At 50.7% G+C, this 19,050-nt stretch overlaps 1 protein-coding gene across 10 annotated transcripts in view; it reads left to right on the top strand.

The window, feature by feature from the left end:
- The window catches only part of ASAP2 (ArfGAP with SH3 domain, ankyrin repeat and PH domain 2), a 177,223-nt gene that overhangs the window by 149,164 nt on the left and 9,009 nt on the right, over positions 1 to 19,050 (top strand). For 7 of the 10 annotated variants that reach the window (XM_044771922.2, XM_044771918.2, XM_044771921.2 and 4 more), the window contains 8 exons: positions 3,424 to 3,613; positions 5,031 to 5,116; positions 7,031 to 7,146; positions 8,352 to 8,419; positions 9,791 to 9,904; positions 11,923 to 12,175; positions 14,737 to 14,871; positions 16,611 to 16,779. In XM_044771922.2, coding sequence (XP_044627857.1) covers positions 3,424 to 3,613; positions 5,031 to 5,116; positions 7,031 to 7,146; positions 8,352 to 8,419; positions 9,791 to 9,904; positions 11,923 to 12,175; positions 14,737 to 14,871; positions 16,611 to 16,779 — 1,131 coding nt within the window. The remainder of the gene's footprint in view (positions 1 to 3,423; positions 3,614 to 5,030; positions 5,117 to 7,030; positions 7,147 to 8,351; positions 8,420 to 9,790; positions 9,905 to 11,922; positions 12,176 to 14,736; positions 14,872 to 16,610; positions 16,780 to 19,050) is intronic. The other 3 variants (XM_044771926.2, XM_070512633.1, XM_070512630.1) reach the window with 1 other exon arrangement.

Raw genomic sequence — 19,050 nt, 5'->3', positions numbered from 1 at the left:
TGTATTGAGACCCATCCCCACCAAACGTGGCACAAATGAAAAGGAAGTTTATACTCCTTTCTTTTTTTTCAAAATGAGGGCCAGTGATCAATGCAATGGCAAAATGCCACCTACTGTCATACCTCCTTAGTTGAAATTAATTGCTGGTCTCTCTGTGCTTCTGTAGCATTTGGCTCTATTTTAAAGCATTTCATCCCATTTTATATTTATACCTACGTATTTACATGTATTTTTTTGATAAATTGCTTCTTACTCATTTTTGAATTTCCCACCACAATATGTTGCTTATGATGGGAAATACATATTTAATAAGTCAACAATTCAAGATAAAATCCCAGCTCTGTGCCTACTTAAATAAGCTAATATTTGACTTCCTGATGAAAAGGAATGTACTTTTCTGGCTTTATCTCGGAACAACACACCATCTACAGATTAAATCTGTTGAAAGGGAAGCCAAAGACCCTCTGGTGGCCTGTGAATCCCCAGATGGATTCTGGAGGTGTTGGGAAATATAAATAGGTGGGAAGGGGGAAGCAGCCAGATTGTGTCTGCTTACAGAGGCCAGAGCTGTTTCTCTTCTATGACTTGGGACCCTTCAACATGCCCTCTCCTTCAGAAGTACAAGAAGCCCCACCTTCTGAACACATGCCAAATGTATCCTTATATTAAGTTCATTGCTTTTCTCTAGAATCCTGCGCCTTTTAAAATAAAGGGTGGGGCTTACACTGGCAGTAAATGTCCCTCATGAAGCCGTGGGGCACGGTGTTACGTAAAACAGATCTGTGCTCTGTGCCCATGCATGTTAAGGACAACCTTCAGGGGACCCAAAGCCGTGTACAGATGAACAATACATTGAAAAGATAAACTGGATCCTTTACTTATCTCTAGCTCCTTCCTGGGGACGTCACAGTGATGATTGTCCCACAGTGATTGTGGAAACTGCCTAAAACTTGGTAGCTGTCTAGTCCGGTCACCCATCGTGAGACCTGTACAGTTTAAATCATTAGACAGGTTGTCAGGCGTCGTCAAGCCACATAGTCACTGAGCAGTTCCCTGAGCATCACGCTATGGGAGGCGGTCCTGCGAGGAGAACCTAGACCAGTAACATGGGGTCTGCCCTCAGGGAGCTTGCCAGCTATTTGAGGGAACAAAATTTAATGTCACCTTGATGGACTTCAGTTTACTTCTCTGTAAGGTAGAGATAGAAAAAAGTTCATAGCATTGTCGTGAGGATCAAATGAGACAGCTTATCTCAACTCGACTTGTAAGCCCACAGGAGCTGTACCTGTATGAGGGAGTGCGTGGAAAAAGTCTATCATCGCAGTTCATGCAGAGTCTGTGTTCTATAAACACCCGGGCGGTGGATTTATTCGGTAAGGTAGTCAGTAGTGGTGTTTCTTTCTGGGGGCTTGGAGTTGACCTGCCCACTCCTGAACCCTGTGCACTTCTGCCAGGACTCCCATGATGTTGACGTAAGGGGCTTGGTGACTGACCAGCAGTCAAAGCAGACGCCGGAGGCATGGCCTTGGTGGCAGGGTGGAACAAGAAGTGTCAGGGCTGAAAGGAGCTGGCCAGGTTCCCCTTGTCCTGGGCCACTGTTCGCCCCTCCTCGTTCCGCGCCATTACAGTAATTATAGCTGGTGTTTCCAGAACGTGGTGCTCAGTGCTTAAGTGTGCTACCTCATTTAATCCTGCCACAGCTTTGTGAGTGGGTGTTGTCATGATAAGGAGGCCAGTGCTCACAGAGGTCGAGTAGCTGGCCCAAAGTCGCCCAGATGGGACTTGTGGAGCCATCTGACCGAGGGTCCAGGCTCTGAATGGCCCTGTACCCTCTCAGAGCCGACCACCAGCCCGTGGGGGATTCAGGACCTTCCTTTTCATTCAGCCTGCCCTCCCCTGCCCGAACATTAGAAATTTCAGTGCATTTCACACTTTCCAGAAAGCGTGGGCAAGAGAAACCAAGGGGATCAATCCTATCGTGTCACTCTCCCTACATCTCTGGTAGGTCTATTGGCTAAAATTAAGTTCACACTCAACCCTCTGTCCCCTCACACCCCCCTTGCCCTGGGCAACTGCTGATCTACTTTCTGTCTCTACAGATTTGCCTGTTGCAGACATTTCCTATTAATGGAATCATACAATCTGTGGCCTTTTGTATCTGGCTTCTTTTCACTGAGCATAACGTTTTCAAGGTTCATCCACGTTGTAGCATGAATCTGTATTTCATCCCCTTTTATGGCTGAATAATACTCCATTGTATGGATAGACTACATTGCTTATCCAGTCATCAGCTGACGGGTATTAGGGGTTGTTCCTTGTCGTTTCTGATTTGATCGTCAAAGATAATTTAGCATTTACTGTGTCTCTCAAAAATCTTGCTTATGTTTTTTATTGCTGCTGCTGCTGTTTAGGACCTTGGAGTAAAATGCTGAGAGGCGTCTTGACCAGGAGCTACTATTTTTCTTGCTTTCTTTTAAGTCCATCAGCACTATTTAAGGTCCTAAGGAGCTACCGTGTTCTCAGCAGATATGTCAACTCATGTACTTCTCACAGTTCCATGAGGATGTCTTGTTCTCATTTTCACAAATAAGACTACTTGAGGCCTAAAGAGATGAAATGCTTGTCTGATGCATCAGTCTGTAGTGGGGGTAGGACTTGAACCAGGCCAGTCTCTGGCTGCCCTGGAGCTGCTGCCCCTCCATGCTTCCTGGAGAGGAGGGGGCGTCTGTAAACACAGTGTCATGGGAAGGCTGGAAAATAGACCATGGGGAAGATTGACATTTGTTTTGGTTCATCAGATGTGTTGTGAGTCCCTTTTCTGCCAGGCATGGTACCCATGAAAGAGAAGATGTAGACTTCCTCCAGCCCCACTGGGCAGGCGGGCAGGTAGGCCAATAGAGAGAGCGTTGTGACAGAGGTCAGGTCAGGAGGTCTGGAGGTGGCCCATGAAGGATGTTGAAGGCATGTGGATTACCTAGGAGAGAAGGTGGAGAGGGATCTGGGTGAGCAGAGGCAGGGAGATACGCACAAGGTGGTGAGGGAAATGGCTGGGTGAGGCTGGAGCACAGAGCTTCAGGAGGCCAAGTGGAGAGACGAGGCCAGAGCGGCAGGGGCTGAGTGAGGCGTGCACCTGGCCCTGGGAACCTGGGTGAGGCCCCGGGACTCCTGCTCTGGACCTTGCTGCCTCTTGTGTCGGAAACTAGAGGAGTTCACGGCTTACTGAAAGTGCCCGAGGCCCAGCAGTGAATGCGGGAGCTGCAGTGGAGCCACAAGGCGCTGCTTCCCCACCATGTTTTCCTGCCGGTGCTTCCTACAAGGAGGGTGGGGGCAGGAGTTTTTAAAAGTTGTTGCAGATGAATGGATGTTGGCTATATTTGAATAGAGGCCCTTAATCATTTACAAGGCAATTATGTGTGATTTCAGGAATGCAAGAAAGGACTATATCACTGCCAAGTACATTGAGAGGAAATATGCAAGGAAAAAACACGCGGATAACACGGCAAAACTCCACAGCCTTTGTGAGGCCGTCAAAACAAGAGATATTTTTGGATTACTCCAAGCATACGCTGATGGTGTGGATCTTACGGAAAAAATCCCACTGGCCAATGGACATGTAAGAGTGTGGCTTGCTACTTTTAAAAAAAGAAAAGAAAGAGGGGGAAAAAGTGGCAAAGCAATGTAATCAGAAATGCTGACATGTAACTCTGAAAGGATACAGCGCTGAGTTCTGGGGGAAGAAATTGGTGGTTTATTCTTAAACCAGAAATGTAATGCTGGCCCTGGAAAGAAAGCCCACCCGGGTGAGGGAGCATCTTCCCAGAGGCCCTGGCACTTGAGAGAAGCACTGTTGTCTGTGAGCAGCCGTGAACGGCGTTAGCGCCTCCTGGGCACGCCGGGAGCTGGCAGCCAGGCCTCAGCAGCAGCTCCCGAGGCCACGTGGGGAGGGGAGCTCTGATGGCCTGGGGCACCGCTCCCCAAGCTCTCCTCTCTGAGGGAACACGAGTGGGAGAGACATCCCCCAATTTTCTGAGCGAACTTTGTCGAGAGTGTAGGGTCTCAAGTGGGATGGGGACTTGCTACCAGGATCCGGGCCACAGGAAACCACCAGTGTCACAGGTTGGTGTGTGTCCTAATTCTCTTCCATGCGTGTCCTTGTGGACACATGCTCACACCTCCTTGAAACCTCCTTACCCTCAGCATAAAGACACATGCAGCTGCGGGTCACCCCTCAGCAGCTGGGCACATTATATGGAGACTTACTGTTCAGTGGTTGAGGCTGAGAGAGAGAACTCAAGGGGGTCCAGGGCAGTGCTTTGCTCTGAGCTATGGCACAGCCAGAGGACAGGGGAGTGGCCCTGGCTGACCAAGCGAGCAGGGCGGGTAGAATGGGCAGTGCCCCTCTCAGCCCCATCTTCCCCATTCTGTGGATATTTCCTTCACCTCCAGCTCTCTCACCCACCCTCCTGCCTGAAACAACCCCCATTTGGTCTCTCCCTCTCCTGCCAAAACTTACTTTCAGAAAAGGCAGTGGTACTCATGGACCCCTAGTATGAATTAAAGACTGTCTGGATATTGGCATTGATAGCCTTATCTGTAAGTATAGAATGAAAAACTTTAACCCTGTTTGAAAAATATACATTTATATTTATTCAGGGATCAGGTATAAGAGGATTAAGGTACAGCAAGCCCAGGGAACCTTCCCATAGTTTTTGAACTGAGAGCCCTGCCTACAAGCAACCGCTCACGTCATTGACGCAGGGACAGAAAGATTGAGAGGACTTGAAAGGAAACCTCTGAGTTTCTCCTTATTTCCCATGGAGTAAGGAGGAGTATGCCCAGGCTCTACACGGTAGCTTCCCATGGGCAGAGTTTGCCATGGAGTTTAAAGGGACACTATATATCTTAATGATAAGTTTTTTAAAGAAATGATAAAAAAGGCTTTTGGAAGAGAGATTCACAATTTCACTCACGTTGGACACAAAATTGAATGCTCCCCTTGGAATTCTGGAATGTCTCTGTTTGGTCTTCAGGAGCCAGATGAAACAGCCCTGCATCTTGCAGTCAGATCCGTAGACCGGACTTCTCTTCACATTGTAGACTTTTTAGTTCAGAACAGGTAGGTGTTCTAAAATTAGGGGAGTGTTTCATTTTGTTCCATTATGTTTCTGAGGAAGGACTCAGGTGCTGCCTCATTGCTTCAGTTGTGTGGCCAAGACGGTGGAATTTTCCCAGGTCTAAACATGAATTGTGTGACAGGAAGAGTGCTGCCAGGTGTGGTGGGGGTTCCAGGGCAATCCCAGAGAGTCCTGGAGTGTGAGGAATGACAGCCCTCGTGGTATCTGCAAGATCCAGCTCCTAGTCTCTGGTGCTCAGGGAGACACCAAGTCGGTATGTCTGCTGAATTCCATGCCCCTGGAAAGCAGACTGTCTGTGGCCCCCACAACCTCCCTCTGTGGCCAGGGCCATCCCTGGGCTTGTCCTGTGAGTGGGTGTCCCACAAGACCCAGTGAGTGTGTCCCAAGCAGTGGGTGGAGGAGGAGGCACATGAAGACCCACTCGTTCGTCTCTGGTCTAAGCCAAGATTGTAAACCACAGTGCTGGGTTGTGGGCATTTTGTTTGGCTTGAAAAGTTTTTATGTTTAGTTAGAAGTTGCTTTTAGAGAGCACGTGGGTGTGCAGCACACCCAGCCCAGGAGCCCCGTTGCTGGGTGCTTTCTGTGACCTGCCTGGCAGCAGAAGGCCAGACTTGCAGACCCGTCGAGGTGTATCCTGACCCCTAATCATGGTTTGGGGGTGTGTACTGGAGGGGGAGGTGCTGGTTAAAAGCCACTGATAGTGCTCCAAATGGAAGGGGAAATTCCACAGTGCAAAGGCAAGGGGATATTTTGCATTTCTGCCTTTCCCTGCCATTCCTGGGGGAGGAGTGAAGAAATGGCCAGAGGTGGAGGAGCTTGGGGCTGGTCAGCTCATTCCACAGGAGCTGGGGGTTTGCTGCACTCACAGTGGAAGCCGCTCAGACGACCCTGCCCTCTGCTGGAGCCTGGAGGACCACCCAGCGCCTCAAGCGTAACGGGGGCACAGTGAACGTTTGATTAAAAGGCTGAACAACGCCACCTCCTTCAGTGTAAATTCTCCGTGGGCAGGAGAAGGAAAGGCCTAGTTCCTTCCAGCATGGAGGGAGGACAGCAGAAGGAGAGGAGAGATCAGAAAATGAGGCCCCTTTTTAGGTTGAAAGTGTAGCTGGTTCTGTCCTGATGGGAGCAGTGGGTATCACCTTCTGGTGGTCACTCTCCTGTACCCACTTGTCTGTCCAGGCAGCACAAAGTCCCACTGTCCCTCCTCCTCAGAGGGGGACAGTGAACCTGTGGCCACAGGTTCAGGGCTGGCTCCACCAGTAGGTTGCATGGAGTGTCCCCTGCTGAGGAGCACAGGTGCCTGTGGGATAAGCTGGCCTTGTTTTACGTTGGAAGACAGTCTCTGCACGATTCTCCCTTGGGCTGTTTGCAGGGCAGTCGGGAGTGAGCAGGCTCGGAGGAGCTTTGGGACTCTGCACTTTGGAAAAGTGGCTTTTCCCCTTTCTGGCAAGAGTGTCAATAATATGATGAAAACTCACCTCTGTCCTTCTGTGGGACAGGAAGGGCAAGGCACACAGGGTTCCTGATGCCCAGATGGGCACTGTGGCCTCTGGACACTGACAGAGAAGTGGGAGGGATGCTGGTGGTTCAGGGCTCCCCCGGGAGGTAGGATACAGCCCTCGGCCCCTGCTCAGCAGCAGCGCGGGTGCCTCGCTCCCTTTTTGGCCTCCTCTACCATCGTTGTCAGTTCCCTGATGGCCTTCAGGCTGCCTCATCCACACAAGTGGGGTGGCGCTGTGTCCCACCCACCTCATGGGGGGATGAGAGAAACCCCCACTCACTCTGATGGCTTGCCGCCTCCCCTGCACACGTGCCCTGGTCCCCTGCCCAGGCAGTCCCTGGTCCTCTGTCCTGTGACTCACTGTTCTTTGTCTCTCGGTCCTGTTCTCGGCCAGTGGGAACCTGGATAAACAGACAGGGAAAGGCAGCACGGCCCTGCACTACTGCTGCCTGACGGACAACGCTGAATGCCTCAAGCTCCTGCTGCGGGGGAAGGCGTCTATCGAGATCGGTGAGCAGGCGGTCCACACTGGCCTGCTGGCCTGTCCCCTGTCTGCGTTCCTACACTCCTCTTGGAAACAGTCCAGACACTGGGCTCTGTCGGAGCTGAGAAGTAAATCCTGCTCTCTGAAGAGAAGGGGCCTCTCCCTGCGCCTTCTGTAGGGCTGCTGCGGTCTTGTGTTGACCAGCAGTTTTCCTCGGTCTGTTACGTAGACTCTCCGTCATCCGCAGGCGTTTTGTGGGCTATGAGAGGCAGAGGATAGGCCCTCACTGATGCTGAGGTCAACTGGGACATGGTGTGAGGCTTCTTGCCCTCCTATTTATAACCCCCACCCAGGATCAGACTCAGCCCCTTCCTGGCTCTGGGTTCGAAGGTTTACTGGTGGGAGACACCATTTACTCCCCCTCCTTTCGTTGGAAGGGAACAGGAGGTGAATTTTAAAATAATAGTTTTACAAGTTCTAGTAATATTGTATTTCTTAGACCATGGATTCCTAAGCCTTCACTTAATATTTTTCACAAAGAAAAATGAAAATAATAATGGAAAGGAACTACCGAGTCTCCTCCATGAGGGACCCTTGGTCTTCTTGGCCCTCCCTCCCCATGGGACCCTGAGGTCCTGAGAGCCAGCAGGCACGGTCTAGCCAAGGGCAGCTGCTGTGACCGTGTTATGAGGAAGTGTTTCTGAAGAACTGCTGAACAGAGAGCAGAGAGAGTAGAAAGAAGGCCCTCACCTGCTGGGGAGCCGAGTTTCTTTTTTAAAAGTTAATAATCAAACCTCATTGACTGAGGCTTACGTAGAAGAAAATATAGCTTCAAATTTATGGACTGCTTAAAAGGAGGTGTAAAGTTCATTATGATCAGATGCCCGGAACTTAGACTAGCGATGCTTTTGGTTAGAGAATTATGGTGAACTGCCTTATTCAACGACTTACTGTTTGGATATTGATTTTCATTACTTGGCTACTTCAGCAGTTTTATTTTCATGCTTAGCTCCAACCTTGCCTTTTAAAATCTTACTGACGGTACACTGCTGCAGTTGTATGTGATTATTGAACAGATTCGCCCCAATTGGGTCAGACAAGCTGTGGCTTTCATTAGTTACATTCAGTTTAATTTAGTGCTGCTCCACTGTGTCTTTTTTTAAGTGCCTCTCAATCCCAGACCTTTGCTTGTTTTTGCCATGACACCTCCCTTTGTGGCCCTTCCTTTTAGCTAACGAGTCAGGAGAGACACCGCTGGACATCGCCAAGCGCCTCAGGCATGAGCACTGTGAGGAGCTGGTGAGTCTCCACCTGGCATGGATGGGCCAGGGCGTCCTTCCTGCCTGCCCTCCTTGAGCAGGGTTTTCTCTGAGCTCCCAGCATGGGTCCTGAGCAGATCCCCGTATCCAGATGGGGTGACTTGGAGAAAGGTATTGGGGAGTCTTTAGAGAGGAGGTGACCACCCATCCAAGTGTTGCTTGGAGCTCAAATCGGTATTTGCTGGTTGGATGTGTTGCTGGCAGCCCTGGCATCATCTGGGCGGGTGGAACAGCAGCGGGGGGGACCACCACAACGTTGGCTGTTCTCTGGAATCTGAGCTGTTAGCTAATCCCTTTGCAGCGGCCCACCAAAGCTGGCTTTCTTGTTTTGTTCCCCAACCCCAAATCATTTGGGTTGTTCTGCACCATCTCTTCCTGTCCTGTTAGGCAGTGTGGCCGGTGGACAGAGCCCACCAGGGTCAGGCAGACCTGGGCTTGCAGTGGGGCTCCCCTGCTGTGCCTTGGGAAAGTCACGCCAGCTCTCTGCTGTTTCCCTATTTGTACAGTGGAGTCAGCTGTACCAGTTTGCAAGGTGGTTGTGAGAATTATTGTTGAATGTAAAGCAATGAGCACTTAGTAAGTGCTCAATAAATAGAACTATTGATAGGAAATGCTGTAGAAGTGTAGGATAAGTAATAGGGACTCATCTAAGCACTTTATGTTCATTAACTCATTTAATCTTGATAACTACCTTATAACGGGGTTTCTACTGTTATCCTCATTTTACAGATGAGGAAACAGGCATAGAAAGATTAAGTAACTTGCCCAAGGTCACACAGCTACTATCTGGCTATGGGAAAGATTAAGCCCTGATGTGCTAAGACGCCCATTGTGTCTAATGAATTAACTTCTCTCCTGTGCATCTAGAATGGACCTAGCTGTCTTACCTTCCTTGAGATAATTGAGAAAATAGCCATTCACATCCTTTTCTGCAGGGCTTAATTCTCTCGTGCTGGTTGAGAAAGGCCCAGGTGACAGTTGTGGACACGTTCATTCTCAGATTGAGTTTGCCCCCAGGCGCAGTTGTCAGCACCGACAGGCTGACCATCATCCTTTAGATCACAGATACCCCTTGCCTGCGTACAGCACTTAACAGTTTACAAAGTACTAACTGGGAGTCACCAAGTTTGGGTTTCAAGGTCATCTGTGAATTGGGGGCGGGGTCTTAACCTGAGACCCAGAGATTTAAGTAGCTGGCCTGTACTGGAGCCTGGGTGCTCTCCCTCCCCAGCCAGCGCTCTCCTCCCCTCTGTGTGCTGCCTGCCTGCTGTCTCTGGCCGTCTTGGTGGCTGCCCGTGTCACAGGGCCGAGCGCCTGCACAGCAGCATTGACAGTCCTTTGTTCTTCTCAGCTCACCCAAGCCTTATCAGGAAGGTTTAACTCTCATGTGCATGTTGAATATGAATGGCGGTTGCTCCATGAAGACCTGGATGAAAGCGATGACGACATGGATGAGAAATTGCAGGTCTGTGCCGGGTGGTAAAATGTTAAGAGTTGTGATAAGCTTCATTCAGAGCATCGTGGGTTCTAGCCTGCAATTAGGGCAGAAAGCTGTTTTGTAGAGAAGGAAATAGAGTTTACTTTTTGCTTCCATTGATCTCCTCAGGTTTTTGGTTTTACCCTTCCCACAACCATCCCCTATCGCCCAGTTCCTACACACTTTAATTTAAAGGGCATTGATTGTGTAATCCTAGGCAGCTGTGCTCCCCTTTTGATATGAAGGAAAGAGATGAAGAAAAGTGATTCCAGTGGGTTTTAGAGGAAGCTCCCTTACTATGGGTTCAGGTTCCGCTACTATCACCTAGACAACCTTTCAGACCTTGAGTGACATCATTAAATGACCCTTGGAGCTCACTGGGTCCAGCTCTTCCCTTTAGCAGATGGGGTCAGTGAAGCCTCAAAAGAGAGGGTGTCTTGGCCACAGCAAAGCTGGTGTGCAGAGACCGACCTGGGGCCAGAATGAGGGCTCTTGCCTTCTAGTCCAGCTCCTTTCTCATGACTCACTGTCTTGCACACTTGGGGGGGACCCCTGAAGGTTGCCCCCTTGACATGGCTCAGAACTGAGAGTCACACTCACCCTGACTCCAAAGCCCACACTTGTTGCTGGTGTGGGAGTTGTTGGGGATGCCATGTCATGTTTGTTATCTTTGCTGTAGGACTTTAGTGTCCTGATGTGTATGGAAGATGTCTAACTAGATATATGTGGCATTTCTGAAACCTGTTAGACTGTCCTTATTTATGGAGCAGTTAAGATCTGTACTTACTGTTTCTTAGAATAAGAAGTTTCTTCTCTAAGTTAGCTATAAAATGGTATCAAAGTGAGAAGAGCAGGTGAATTTTATGCTTACCTACCTTAAAAAAAGTAGATTTGAAGCACTCACCCCAGAGCGAGTGCCTCTTCATCAAGCGCACATCGCATGCCTGTCCTGTGGGCAAGTGACACGGCAGGTGGCGTCATCCAGCACAGTCCAAGTGAAAGGCCAGCAGCGAGTGCCAACACTCACCCACCCACTCGCTATTTCCAGCAGAGAGTGGATGGCATGGTTAGTTCACACAGCCCTGGGCTTTGCTGGAATTTAAAAGTATGTGTGAAGAGCCACCAGCCCTCGAGCTCTGCACACCTGGGCTGGGTTTGAGCCTGGTTTTAGGCAGAGCCTCGACTGGGCAGGTGGTCCTGTGAGGGGACGAGGGGTGCGACAGCAGACACTGATACCTGCTAAGCACCTGGCACTGTGCTAGAGAAGCAGTGGAAGTTATACCTGTTTAACAGATGAGAAATAGGGTCAGTGAGGTTAATTGCTCAACGTCATAACTGTTATAACGAAGGCTGACATTTGAAATTATGAGTTAGCTCTGATTTACTCGAATCATGATTCCAGGCATGGTTCAAGTAGAGCAGGGCTCAGCAAACTATTAAAGGGCCTGATGGTAAATATTTTAGGCTGTGGCTCTAAAATATCACAGCTTTTCTTGCAACTACCCAGTTCTGCCAGGGTGGCTTGACAGCATGCAAACGACTGGGCATGGCTGCCTTCCAGTAAACTTGATTTACAAACAGCGGCCTGTGGCCATGGTCTGCCCCCAAGTTAGAAGAATATCAGGTGCTCCAGTTCTGTGGGACTGAATGCAGCTGGGCGCTCAGAGCAGCTCTACTGTTCTGTCATGTAAGAGCATGTTTATGAAGGGGAAGCAGAGTGAAATGCAGAGCTAGGCTGAGATAACTCTATAGTCCATATTTTAAATCTTCCACAGAATGGAGAATTGTAAATTGTAAGTCATGGCTTTTTTGTTGTGTGTTTCCATTAAGGGACATGATAAGAATGAGTTTCAAATCTTGTAGCTCTCATGCCATGGCTGAGAGCCAAAGTGCACCATGCCCAAGTAGAAGTGGTGTACACGAGGTTGTCACTAGGAGACTGAATGCTGTGACCAGGAGATCAGTGTGTCCGCGTTTCACACGCTCTGCCCACCACCCCTCTGCAGCCCAGTCCCAGTCGGCGAGAAGACCGGCCCATCAGCTTCTACCAGCTGGGGTCCAACCAGCTGCAGTCTAATGCTGCCTCTTTGGCCAGAGACGCCGCCAGCCTGGCCAAGGACAAGCAGAGGAGCTTTGCGCCCAGCATCTTGCAGAACGAGACATACGGAGCCATCCTGAGCGGCAGCCCACCGCCCACCCAGCCTGCAGCCCCCAGCACCGCCAGTGCACCCCCACTTCCCCCGCGGAACATTGCCAAAGGTACTGAGCTGTTGGTAGTCCCCGCCGATGCATGATGGGTGCGGTTTGGGGTTTTGCTTTGGGAAGTTCGTCATTGCTTTGCCCCCAACTAGGCGACATTTGGGCCAGCATCAGGATGGTTTTTTCATGTGGGTCTTTTGTTTTGCAGTTATGTTGTTTGCTTCCTAAAGGACCTCCCTCATTCTTAGGATGCCCAACCGTGGTAGAGTATCTTTGTTCTTGTTCTGGGCAGAGGTGTGGCAGCTGCATGTGTGGCATCAGGTGATGCAGGGGCTCCACCATGGTGGGCCTGAGGTGGACGGGTCAGCTCCCGACGCTGGCCTCAGGTGCTGGCCTGCAGACCTTCTTTCTGGCCCTTTTCTCTCTGCTTTTCTCCACTCACTACCCCTCCCTTTGCCTTCAGTCTTCTTTCCTTTTTTCCTCCCCTGCCTGCACTAGCCAGCTTGTGGCACCTGCAATTATTTCTTCTCTCTATGATCCCCTTGAAATGAAGGATAAAAAGATGCTAATCTGGGGAACAATGCTCAGCCTAACTGTAAAAACACAAAATAATCCCTGTGGGTCTTACCAGTGCCTGAAGTGCCAGAGCTTGGGACTCTTACCTCAATCGCTGTGTCACAACATAGCAACTTTGACTCCACAGGTGGTCTTTGTTGTTTTTATAAAAATGGCAACTCAAGCCCCCAAAAGTTAACTAGTTTGCTTAGCACTGAAGGCCAGCTGGCCATTATGCTCCGTTGAAGGCAGGTCTAGCAAGCTCTGGGCTGAGGCTGCCAGACATGGCCAGTGGCCTCCAGCAAGCTTCCCATGGGAGGGCAGGACAGGAGCCTCCGCAGATGTCCAGGCATCTGGGAGGTCACAAAAGTAAGTCCAAATTGCATTTGTGCAGTAGCTGCTCTCTGGGAGGGGTTGTGGGCGACTGCTGGTGGTGAGTGCCGTGAGGCCTGGGCTGAGGAGTGGGTACAGCAGCAGACCACCACGCTGAATCTATGCTCACACTGTGGCTTGGTCCCCCAACCCCTGCTGTCCTGGGTACTCACAGACCCTCTCACTCAAGGAGCCGAGAGAAGGCTGATGGGTCACTGAATCATACCCCCCTCAGGAGGAAACCCGCCCCAGAACCAGCCCACTCACCTCCCCCACAGAGCCCATCACATCCCAGATGCGTGCCTGCATCCCAGGTAATGTCCGCAGCTAGGCTTGAGGGAGAGGCCCCAGATCAAGGAAGGAAGCTTCAAAAGTCAGTCCCACAGCTGCTGCCTGCTCCCTGTCACCCTCACTGGGCTGGCCAGGCGGGTCAGGGCTGGTGAGGGCAGCAGTGGTAGTTGGGTCCTTGTGGGGGCATCTCATTGTCTTCTCCCATCCTCCTCCCGTCTCCTGTGAATGGGTGTTAATTTTGTAACGCTGGAGTTAAAATGATTTGCTCATTTCGACCCCATAGGTGGCTTTCACTGTGTGTGTCATGTGAGGAGAGAGTTTATTTTGCTCTGTTGGGTCATATGAAAGGAATGAGAAGCTCTTTATCTTTAGTTCTTGCTTTCCTAAAGTCTTGGAATGAGACAGTTTGGATTTTTCCTTCCCATTTCTTTTTGCCATTCCTGTGGTTGCTGCAATTCTTCCTTTGATGATGTAGATTGCACTTCATCCCTGCTGGTCTCCCCCACGGTCTCCCGTGTTTTCCATCTAGTCCACACTTGGTCCAGCATGGAGTCCCCACAGACACATAGCAGAGGGAGTTGTCGTTGTCATGCCCTGTCCTGGGGCAGACCTGGTCCCCGGCAGAAGTGCGAAGGCTCCCTCTGGGTCCTTGGGTCAGCCCTGTACAGTGTGGCCCATTTTTATCTTCAGCCCAAGCCCCTGTGTGGGCCATGAACAGCCTCAGACAGGGTCACCCTGTGCACCCGAGTTGATGCCCCTCAACAAGGAAGAGCCTGGAGCTTTTCAGGGCAGAGGAAGGACTGTGACCAAGACAGTGCCATCTCCCTGGTGTGTCACTTGAGCCCACTTGGTGTCATCTTTGCCGACCTCCAGCCAGAAATATGTCTGTGGGAGGTGGGAGAGAGTCCTTCACCTGATGTCTTTGATGTGCCCCCTTCTCTCCACCTGCTCTGTCTGAGAACAGGTGCTCCTGTGTGCAAGGCAGTGACCCCCACGGGCCCAGGGGGAGGACTTGACGGGTGAGGCCCAGATGTTCCATAGCCTGAGCACAATGCTCAGGACATGTCATTGTGGTTACTCATTTCTCTCTTCAAACAGTATTTATATGTGAGAAATAAAATCAGTAAGACTGAGAAAACCAGCTGGGAATTTTCCCAGAAGCATCATTGGTTTGGCATGTATCAGTATCTATCTTCCAGATACCAGAGGCAAGAGTTTTAAAAAATCGGCCTTCTATGTGTGGTCTTAATGCTACTCTAGAAGGGTCATATTTACCAATTTAAAAGGGAGAGGATCAATAATGCAGTGTTCTGTTTCTGTTTTTGTTCTGTGCTTGTGCGTGTGTGTGCATGCCTGCGTGTGCGTGTGCACGTGTGTGCATGTGTGTGTGCGCGTGTGTGCAGTTCAGACAGCCTCCTCAGCTAACGCCTTGTGGAAGACAAACTCTGTAAGTGTGGACGGTGTAAGCAGGCAGCGATCTTCGTCAGATCCGCCAGCTGTCCACCCACCGCTGCCCCCTCTTCGCGTGACATCTACCAGTACGTTTTTTCCTTTTTCCTTTCTTGCCAGTGGGCTTTGTAGATCTGGATGGCTGGGGGGCGCATTCGGCAGCCATGTGGGGAGAGGGCTGCCGAGCCGCACGCCCACCGGCAGACACTGCCTGGCTGGCGCTGTGTGGAGATCTATGGCTCTTCCACAGCCCCAACCCGAGGCCCTCCAGCCGCCTCCTTCCCAGCTGCAAACTCCTGTCTGTCCCGCACCCAGCCCCAGGGGGGCTCACTCACTCTCTCCCTCTGTCTTCCCAAGCATTTCAGCGACATTTCTTCCTTTCACACATTAGCCAGGGCTTCATTTCTTTTGGCCGTTTGGTGTTAATATTTGGGTGCAGTCCTTTGGATTATAATCTCACATAGGTTTTTTTCAGTGTCAACTTGTGGGTGAAAGTCCCAGAACCTAGGGGAGGGGCCAGGGGAAGAGAATTTTCTCCAGCCTGCAGAGCAGGAGTGTCTTTACTGGATCTATGAGGCGAGCCCTGGACACTGCCATGCCCTTCCTGCTCTTTGTCGCTGTGGAAGGGAGGCGCTCCGGCATCTCTGGGGGTGCTTGAGAGCATTGAGAGTTTTTCCCAGCCTTCCTAAACCTCACTTAAGATGAGAGAACACCCAGCCCCAGCTGCAGTCAGTGCCATATGTGTGTATGTTGGTAGCAGAGCAGGGAGCTGTGTCTGGGAGGGTCTTCCTGGGGGGTGGAGGTGGTGTGTACGGTGTCCAGCTCAGACATGTTCAGGTCAAACAACAAGGGAGCAGCCGGCAGGTCCTGAGGGTCACCCAGCACATCCAAGACACCCACTTTTCTGCCTCTCAGTCTCGTGTCCCTTGAGCTGTAGATTTGCCTACTAGAGTCTGCCTTTTGATTTTTCCTTTAAAGCAGAAAAAGGAAACAAGGATACAAATATAAAGAGAAAAGAAAGATCCCTTCTTGGTCGGCCAGCCCCTCGCGCTGCTGCCCCCTAACCCCGACTATCCTGGGAGAGAGGAGCTGCTAACTCCTTAGGTGTCAGCATCCCGTCCTGAGGCAGGTTGCTGCCTCAACGAGGACAACAGGATGAGAATGCTGGATGTTTAGGGAGAGCGCTGATGTTTGTCAGAGAAGGGGACGGGGGCAGGAGGCACGGGCCCCAGGCCCAGCCCCGCTTGCTGGCTCCATGACCCTTGGTGGGAGCACAACACCTCTCTAGCCTTAGCCTGCTCTCTGTAAAACACAGAGAAGAGGCAACTCTTCAGCCTGCCGCTCACAGATGTGGAGCCTCTGCAGTTAGTTCTTCACAGCCTTTCCTCAGATCGACCTGCTCGCAGCCTCATGAAATGGGTCGGGCCGGTGGGTCTGCTGAAGCAAAGAGAGAATTGGCCCCAAAGGCCCAGATGCCCAGGGCAGGACTAGCACCAGACCCTGCCCAGGCCTCAGCCTCCTGCTGCCGGTCCCCCAGGCGTCAGGGTGGAGAGCTCCACCTGAAAACCATGTTGGCCTCCCCACAGGAGGTTCTAGCAGAGAAAATTCTCACAGGCTCGTAGACACATTTTAACCCTAACTCGAGGCTGGGAAGGACTGCCCACCAAGACTGTTTTCAGAAAATCTGCAGCGAAAGTAGGTTTTGTCTTTAGGAAATAGCGATAGAAAAAAAGGAAGCCCTTATGGGGAGAGCCTCCGGTGAGAAGATGGGACTGTGGCTCCTGGCTTCTGATCCTCCGTATCTCTCTCTTCTGTTCTCTCTCCACAGATCCCCTGGCTCCCACGCCACCACCCCCAGTAGCAAAAACGCCCAGTGTGATCGAAGCCTTGAGCCAGCAGAGCAAGCCGCCCCCATCTGGGGGCCCACTGAGCAAAGCGCCCCTGCCCCTGCCGCCCCAGCCGCCCAGCCGCCCCCCTCAGAAGAGGCCTGCTCCTGGGTAACTGCCTCTCCGCCTCCCCTCAGGGCCAGCCTCATTGGCTGTTTTTCTTCTTGCATTGAAGGGGCCTCCAAGCAGCAACGACCCCGTTGCTTCACTTGCTGAGATTTCTGTGCGAGCATTTGAAATCTCCACCATGTTTCCACTACTGTCATGTTTGAGGTCAAGTGTTACATTCATCAGGTTTCAAGTGTCTTAATAATTTATCAAGAATTTTTAAACTGTAAAAATTTCATACAAATGTATATCTTCTACCCACTTAGTGAATTTAGATTTCTGTTTAGTACAGACGCTGGGATTCTGGGAGTTAAAGACCTCAAGGCACAGGGCCTGAGTTCTGTTTGTTGCTCACTCACAGGTTATCTTGAATACATGGACCCTCTGCAATGTGGGGCGTGTATTTCCTACAAACAAGGATGTGCTCCTACAGAAACACAACCACCCCCAAAATCAGGAAATTAACATGGATACATTACTACTTGTCAGTTCTCAGACCCCATTCAAGTTTCGCCACTTGTTCAAATAACATCCTTAATTGCAAAGGGATCCAGTTCATGGCTCTCAGTCTGGATCCTGATAGGAAATGGTTCCTTTTAGTGGAAATGATATTAAGATATTTGGAAGCCAAGATCTGGGTGCTGTGTGTGCTCATTGCTATTGGAGTGTCACCGCTCCCAGGCCCTCTGAGTGTTCAGAACTAGGGGTACACACACCCATGGATACATATGTATATATCCATGCATATATACACATCTAAACACAGTTAGCTCTATATTTCTGTCTTGATTGAAATCCGTGAGTTCACACTGTCTCCAGTTTTGATTGTTCTAGTAACAAACCATACCAAAACTTACTGACCTAAGACACAGCCATCGTGTTATGCTCATGTCCTGTGTCGGGAAGTTGGATCAGCACAGTGGGGATAGCATGTCTTTGCCTAACATCATCTGGGGCCTTAGCCGAAAAGACTCAGGCTGAGGATGGTACGACACAGAAAGTGCCTTATTAGCTAGAGGCTAATGTCCTCGGAGGCCTCTCCTTTCCACACATGCTGGCTGTCAGCTGGAACCCCAGCTGGGGCTGTTGGCTAGAATACTTACACATATGCGGCCTCTCCATGTGGCGAGGGCTTCCTCACATCATGGTGGCTAGGCCCAAGAACAAGTCCCAAGAGATATGCCTGGCCCTGGAAACTGGCAGGGCATCGCTTCTGCCTTATGCTACTGGGCAGTTAGTGGCAGAGCCCAGACTCAGTCGGGGGTGGGGTGGGGTGGGGGTGGTGCAGTGGCATGAGGTGGTCATAGTCTCCAGTGCTCAGGAAAGAATTTGGGGGCAATGTTTTAAAAGCATCTCAGGGTTCATTCTAATTTTCTCCCCATCTGTACCTGTTATTCCCTTGACTGATGGTGAGAAATCTGGCTCCCACATTGACTTTCTTGATCAGTACTCTTGTGAAACAAATCTCCCATCTCTGCCTCCACCTCCTGCTCTGTGCAGGAGCCTCCCCTGTCGCTGGGCAGGCAGATGCCTTCCCCGTCTCTCTCAGGCCTCCCCTCCATGGATGGGGTTTGGATTCCCCGGGGAGGGGGGGGTCTGTTTTCATCTGAGCCACCAGGTAGATAATATGGCCTTTCAGGGTATAGACTACATCCTTCAGGTCTGAGAGATTTCATGAATTCGTTTTAATGCCTTCTATTTTTTCTGTTCTCATTTTTAACATAGTTTTTACTATTCAGATGTCAAATCCCTTGGCCTTTCCTCTACATGTGTCATCTTCTCTCTTTTCTTAGCATAAGCTAACTGCTCTAGCAGCCTGCCCCTGAATCTCAGTGGTTTAATATGTAGAGGTTGACTCGCTGCCCACACGAAACTGAGTGTGTCCATATTCTTGCTTGTACAGCAGTCCGGTGAGTCGGAGACCCAGAGCCCTTCTACCTCTGACTCCACCATCTTTATCCCCTGGGCCCAGGATCACTTCTGAAGGGAGAGACCGGGAAGGTGTGCTAACCTCCGTAGCTGGAGGCACGCCGGAGGGAGGCTCCTGCTCCTTTGACCAGAGCCAGTCCCGCGGCCCCACCTAGAGGCCGGGGCTGGGAGTGCAGCCCCACCTAGGCAGCTGCTCCTGCGGCCGCTCCGCGCTGCGGAGGGGCCAGCTCTCTGCCGCCTTCGCGTTTCCATTTTTGCGTTGTTTGCTTGCTTTTTAAATTTACTTTCTGGGAGATTTTCTCAGTTTTCTAGTTCTCTTTTTTTCATTTCTGCTATCATTATAAT

This window comes from Equus asinus, chromosome 6 (assembly GCF_041296235.1).
Source record: "Equus asinus isolate D_3611 breed Donkey chromosome 6, EquAss-T2T_v2, whole genome shotgun sequence".
Classification (NCBI taxonomy): domain Eukaryota; kingdom Metazoa; phylum Chordata; class Mammalia; order Perissodactyla; family Equidae; genus Equus; species Equus asinus.
This window is presented reverse-complemented; position numbering and strand designations above follow the sequence as displayed.